This window comes from Oryza brachyantha, chromosome 5 (assembly GCF_000231095.2).
Source record: "Oryza brachyantha chromosome 5, ObraRS2, whole genome shotgun sequence".
Taxonomy (NCBI): Eukaryota; Viridiplantae; Streptophyta; class Magnoliopsida; order Poales; family Poaceae; genus Oryza; species Oryza brachyantha.
The window spans coordinates 15,288,950-15,295,808 of record NC_023167.2 but is presented as its reverse complement, the minus strand read 5'-3'; the positions used below and the strand labels follow the sequence as shown (position 1 = coordinate 15,295,808).

The following is a 6,859-nucleotide window of genomic DNA, read 5'->3' as shown; positions in this document are numbered from 1 at the left end:
TTCCATATGCTTCGTCGTGTGGTTTGCACGCCATGAGGGCGCACGCACAGCAGGTACGCCTGAAAAATCTTCCTAAAACACACAGAACACCTACTAATCCGGTTCATCTCGTTCAATGAAATTTGGTTAAAACCATACAAGGCCCCCCCTCTTTTAACCTAACACGCATATACTATTACTGAATATAAATTTTGAAACCTGATTTTGGTATTATTTTTTCATGTATTAATCCTAGTTTGTTTTTCAGGATTCATTCTCGTTTAAGTTCCAAAGAACTCAAATGTTAAAGTTTTAACCATAAATTTTTTTACTAATAAAATCGTTCAGCGTATTTTGCGTAGCCGTGGACGAAGACACATCTCTCACCAAATATGAGCTGTGAGCCTGTGAGCTGCACATGTCGATTCCTCTGTTTCGAAATCAGAAAAAGAAATAGGGCGCGTACTTGCTACTTAATGAGGGGTTCTACTTAATTACTCTCATCAAAGCTTGCACGATGGATCTTCAAAAACCTAACTGGGAGTTGAAGTACTGCTCTTCTGGGAGACGAAACCGGAACTGGGATTATTGATCAATAAACTATCAGCTTCTCTTAAAATAATTAAGGACTAGCATCTAATTAATGTACTGTTAGTTTATGGAAGTCGTCTCCAGAATAGAAATTGCCCGGCCATGTCGTTATAGTGTCGACATTTATCGGAAGAATGCAAGCTAAGGTCAAACACTCAAACCTAGAGTTGGCTGGCTCTCTGGACTATTCTGTGACGTTGAGGACATACGTGTATTAGCAAAATAATGAAGGGCAGGGCCTGGATTAGTATAGTAAGCAACAGTAATACGTTCTGTTTTGTGCTAACCAGTTAAGCTACTGATTTAATTTACTGATTTTATTAGTATGTGAAGTTTCTATAGTAATCTCGCCACCATCTAATCGTTCCTGTTGTACCACGTCGTATTCTATTTAATATTTTACTCCATCCGTTTGATAATATATAAGATGTTTAATTTTTTCTTAAATAACTCCGTTAATTTTTCCTACCATTCATTTTATTAAAAATTTATGCAAATATTCTAAAAAGTAAGCTGTAATTATAAATCTAATTACAACAAAATAAATGATAATTACGGAACATTTTTGAAATAATATAAATAGTAAAACATGAGAAAGTCGACGACATCAGTACATTTGGAATACAAAAGATACTCTCTCCGTCCCTAAATGTTTGACGCCATAAAATTTTTTATACACGTTTGATTATTCGTCATATTCAAAAAATTTACATAATTATTAATTATTTTATCATTTTATTTATTTTTAAATATACTTTTATGCATATATATAACTTTACATATTTTACAAAAGAATTAGAATAAAATGAACGGTCAAACGTGTGTAAAAAACAATGATATATATATATATATATATATATATATATATATATATATATATATATATATATATATATATATATATATATATATATATATATATTTTCCTGACTTTGACTGCCGCCGTATGATACACGGATTTTCTTAAGGTGCAATAAAGTTAATATAAACCATTCATTCTAATACTTATCTGTCCAAAATTTAAACATTGGTTGAATTTCTCATACATGGTTATAAATGAAAAATAATTTATAAATAAAATATTTATATACGTGTTTCTAGGGATATAAAAGTCAATGATAAAATTAAACCATGATAAAAAAAACTCTAAAACATAATATTAAAAATTAAATTTTAGCTTATGCAGGTGGTGGCTAGCGACTCCACGAACAAACATGCATGGAGAACGAGAGGTTAATAAAATGGATAAGATTTTCTTTCACATGGATCTTAAATCTAGCTTACCTCATTTGAAATTTGACTTTGTTTTTCATTAAAACAGGGTTGGAGTTGAGGAGGAGATAACTCTTCTCGCGCATGAATCTTAAAGCGATCTTAGCCATTGAAATTTGATTGTTTTTTTCAATAAAAGGCCACGCCTAGACAATCCCTCTATTTACTGCACGGAAAAATTCGGTATGTTATCAAAATAGTTGAGACATTTTCTTATCTTTTTTTCTTCTGCTTATACTTACAAGCTAAAATTTAAAATTTTAATTTAGAGTTGATTTTGAGATTTTCACCAAATTTTTTTCAGCCTTATTTTTTAATCACTAAGAAAACGTAGTAGTATATAAAAATTTTATTCACAAAATATTTTCGTTTGTAAATGTGTCATTTGATTTTTTTCATAGGAAAGCCAAATAATCAATGTGTTTAGCTAGTACCAACATAAATTGAAAAATGGCGTCAACTACAAATCAGTTACTAACAATGATTATAAAACGGAAACAAAACCTGCAGTTCCAATTAATGATTGCGACCAAGAAAGCGCACCAACTTTCTGAGCTTGACAATGGACAATGAAATGTCACCTATGCAGCTTTATTTCGTTTGTTGAACTTCTGAAAAAACGTGCATATCGTATTTTCCTTTCTGTTCATATAAAATTTTAATTTTCAACCCTATATTTAGAGATTTTAAGTTTTTTATTGAAGTTTATTTTCTAACCTTAGCTTTTAGATCGTTAAGAATATGTATATAAAAATTTTATTTATAAATTATTTTTTCGTTTATAAATAGGTCGTTTGGCTTTTGAAAAAAACCAATCAATCACTCCATGATAATCTATTAACAACTATAGTTAATTAAGGAGTTTGATTTGCACCTCCATTAACCGAAAAACCACACGGAATTTATTCTGTACCTTTTCTTATAATCAAGCAATCATAAATCAAAATGAGAAAAAACCTGCCCCCAATATGCCGTATGAAGACACATGGGAAATGGAGTAACTGAAAAAAGTATATATATTCCATCCTGTCATAAATATTTACATTAATGATAAGATTTAGCTAAACTTTTAAAATTTAAATCATTAATAATTTCTCAAACACTCAGCACAGAAACAAATAAAACTATATGCGTTGAATTGTATCGAAAAACCATAAACTTATTAGATTTTATAAACTCATTATTTTATACTTCCAGCGTAAAATTGATATGTATAATTTTGAAAAACTTGCATACAATACTTACTACTTCTGTTTCTGTTTCATATAAGATATTTAACTTTTTTTGCATTATTTGACCATTCGTTTTATTCAAAAATTTAGTACACATGTAAAAAATGATAAATCACGCTTAAAGTTCTTTTGATAATAAAGTAAGTCACAAGCAAAATAAATGATATTTCCACAATTTTTAAATAAGACAAATGATCAAACATTACAAGCAAAAAGGTCAAACCTCTTACATTATACGATGGAGGAGTATTTCCTTAAGTTTTTCAGGCCCAAATACCAAGCAAGGACATCAAAGCCGTCCCGACCAGCAGCGAGACGCTGATGAGGAGCTGCAGCATTCCACTCTTGTGCACCCTAGGGTTCATGAAATCCTCGGCCAGAAGGTCGACCAGGGCCATGTAGTTGAGGATTCCGGCGGCCGCCGCGTCGAGGAGGCCCTCGACGATCAGGGCCGTGGGGCTATTCTCGTTGTAAGCAGAGGAGATGCCGATGCCAATCACGATCCCAAGTGGCGTGGTGATCGAGAAGAAGATCGCCATTGTCACCGTGGACTTGAGACGGAACCTGGCCTGCACGAAGAAGCCAATAGATTTTTACTGCCCGCCCTATCAGTGTGCATAATGTGTATATATATTCTACCCTGGCCCCAAATTATGCATTTAATTTGCTCTCTTAAAAACTTGGTAGAGTATAGTGGTGCAAATATAATTAATGTGTGTGACATGACAATATGATTTGATCAGGTTACATTGCTAGCAGGCAGCGGGGCATGTTTGGAACTAATGACAACAAAACACAGGAAATGGAGCTACTGAAAACAAAATACACTAATTAGAACAGAGGAAAACAAAATACACGAAAATTAGTCTAAGAAATACCATCGCCGCTATTTGGTTAGAGAGAAAACACCATCAACGAGTGTGAGTTCTACAAAATGGCATCATACCAACGAATTTGTCTAAGAAATACCATCGCTGTTAGGATTTCGTTAACTTTTTCTGTTAAGTGCTATAGTATGAACAATGTATTTAACGATAAAAAATAGACGGAAACCTAACGGCAATGACATTTCTTCGATAAATTTGTTTGTGTGATGGTATTTCGTAGAACTCGCATTCGTCAATGACATTTCTTAGGTTTAGACGTTTATCAATGATATTTTTTTAGATTTTCTCCAAAATTAATATCCACATATAAAATAAAAAAGAATTAATATTGACATAGTAATCCAGTCAGAAATATAAGTGATAGAAAATCCATATTTTTATTTTAAAAAAAATATTGATGGACGGTCAATATAGAAATAAAACTTAAAACTATGTAAAATTCTGATTAAAATAAATATTTGGAGAAAATAATTCATGCTAGTGTACAATTCAGAAAATAATAATTTCAAATTAAATATAAAATCCACACAATAATCAATAAACATATAGCATGATCGTCCAATCTAGGAAAGAAATAGTACTAATACATGAAATTGGATATTCAAACATATACCAACATGATAATGAAGTCCTAGAGTCCAAACCATCAGCATCAACAAAAAATTAAAATATAAGAAAACCGGTAATAATTAAGTGTTAATAAGAGTGATATTTTTTTTATTTAAACATGTTGTAAACTATGACGAGTATATGATAGAATAAGCTATATTTGGTAGTTCTACGAGAGTTATTAGATATAGTGAGAGGATATTATTAATAGTCTAAAATAAAGACGGACGAATTGAATAAGAGACCACTGATGGCTAAAATAAACACATATACTGTAAATTTTTTATATATTATATTTATTATGTTATTGGATGTTAAAAGGATCCATCACGTTCCCTTTGTGTATGATCACATAAAAACTACCACCTCTGTTTCATAATGTAAGATATTTGACTTTTTTAATTGCAACATTTGACTATTTGTTTTATTTAAAAATTTAGTTCAAATATAAAAAATGATAAGTCATGCTTAAAATTCTTTTGATAATAAACTACTACATCCGTTTTATAATGTAAGATGTTTGATTTTTTTAGTTGCAACGTTTGACCATTCGTCTTATTCAAAAAATTAGTGTAAATACAAAAAATCATAAGTCGTGCTTAAAGTTTTTTTAATAATAAAGTAAGTCACAAGCAAAATAAATGATATTTTCATAATTTTTTGAATAAAACAAATGGTCAAAGATTCATCCCAAAAAGTCAAATATCTAACATTATAAAACAGAGTAAGTAAGTCACAAGCAAAATAAATGATATTTTCATAATTTTTTAAATAAGATAAATTGTCAAAGATTATAAGTAAAAAAAGTCAGACATCTTTACGTTATGAAACGAAGGCAGTACTATATTAATTGAGTTTTAGAAAATAAAATAAAATGTAAAAGTATCAAAGCGGGCCACCAAGTAGTGTATATATATTCTTGTCAAGGCATACATACCTGAACGATGCATCCTCCAAGTCCTATCCCTTCGAAGAACTGATGAAATGTTAGAGCGGCCACGAGTGGTCTGATCGTGCTGGGGCTCTCGGATGCACCTAGTGAAATCCCGATGATAATCGAATGCACTATGATCCCAAGCTCCAACACCTTCGCCCATGCAAAAAAGTTGCAAATTAACAACGCAAGAACGCCGTATCGATCAATATATATTGATCAGTGGCAAAAAATTAATTAACCTGCGAGATGACGCGATGGCGGGTGAGCTTTGCGCGGTCATCGGCGTCGCAGTCGGCGGCGCCGTTGTGCATAGTGGCCGACGCGATCGCGGCGGACACGCCGTGCGCGTGGCCGCCGAGCTCATGGTCGTGGTGCGGCGTCGCGTCCGGGCACCCGACGACGACAGCCGCGGCGGCGGCGCGGCTGTCCTGCACGCGCTGGAAGTAGCCCGTGGCGATCGTGTCGATGAGGAGGGTGGCTTCGGCGCCGAGCATGGCGACGAGGCCGGTGAACGGGTACTTCCTCCACGGCCCGGAGGTGAGGCACGGCGAGCCGAGCTTGTCGAAGGACACCGGGAGGATGTGAACGAATGCCGTGGCGAGGATGACGCCGGCGGCGAAGGCCTTGATGGCGAAGAAGAAGTTCGTATCCGGCCTGAGCGCCGGGAACCTCCGGCCGAGCGATGGGATGGCGCATCCCGCTGAGCTTCCTACGAGGATGCAGAAGATGGCGATGATCTTGAGCGTCCTAGACTTACCCTTGTCGTGGCCTTCGTCGCTGGGCTGGCACTCACAGTCCGCGGCGACGGCGAGCAAGGGGAGGGAGAAGACGGCAAGAAGATACAGTATTCGCTTGAGATCAAAAGCCATCTTTTTAGTCGGAGGCAAAAGATTGGTGATGAACTAGGAATGTATCTAGGTAATAGGAACGTATCCAGGTAGTAGTAGTATTATACTGATATACAAGTAGAGGAACATAGCTATGAATTATATATTTTATTTGAGTCAGCATATCTAATTTGACCAAGTCTACCGTACCACAAAGTGCACCAACTGATTTTGCATATTTTCTATCATATATTCATTATTTTTTAAATCTGAATTAGAAATTATTTTATCAATTATAGAGTTTTCCTATGTTAGAAATTATATTTTCAATTAAAAACAAGGCAAACACTTTTATATGTTAGAGATCTTATATAAATATAAATATATATACTTTTCAATCCTAAAGTTTGTATAAATATACATCAAATACATTTTAGAATCAAAGTTCAATCACAAACATCGAAAAGACATGTACAATACAATTTTGATATATACAAATGTAAACATATTTTTATTTATTATAAA

At 33.8% G+C, this 6,859-nt stretch overlaps 1 protein-coding gene across 2 annotated transcripts; it reads right to left on the bottom strand.

Annotated features, from left to right (window-relative positions):
* Nucleotides 1–1,975: 1,975 nt before the first annotated feature.
* LOC102718839 (zinc transporter 9-like) lies at nucleotides 1,976–6,376 on the bottom strand. 2 transcript variants are annotated; one of them, XM_040524066.1, is made up of 4 exons: nucleotides 5,747–6,376; nucleotides 5,508–5,657; nucleotides 3,305–3,643; nucleotides 1,976–2,008 (listed from the first exon to the last, which is right to left on the bottom strand). In XM_040524066.1, exons 1-3 carry the CDS (start codon nucleotides 6,374–6,376, stop codon nucleotides 3,338–3,340), a joined length of 1,086 nt encoding a protein of 361 aa, XP_040380000.1. In that variant the 3' UTR covers nucleotides 1,976–2,008; nucleotides 3,305–3,337. The 2 variants fall into 2 exon arrangements, with proteins under 2 accessions (XP_040380000.1, XP_040379999.1); XM_040524065.1 differs by lacking the exon at nucleotides 1,976–2,008 and having other exon boundaries at nucleotides 3,248–3,643.
* Between the last annotated feature and the right edge of the window lie 483 nt (nucleotides 6,377–6,859).

Excerpts from the sequence above, each read along its gene's own strand:
- LOC102718839 (XM_040524066.1), bottom strand. The coding sequence starts at position 6,376 with ATGGCTTTTGATCTCAAGCGAATACTGTATCTTCTTGCCGTCTTCTCC. Across the intron at positions 5,658-5,746 it reads GCCATCGCGTCATCTCGCAG|GTGTTGGAGCTTGGGATCAT; the intron begins GTTAATTAATTT and ends GCATGGGCGAAG. Across the intron at positions 3,644-5,507 it reads TTGGAGGATGCATCGTTCAG|GCCAGGTTCCGTCTCAAGTC; the intron begins GTATGTATGCCT and ends TTCTTCGTGCAG.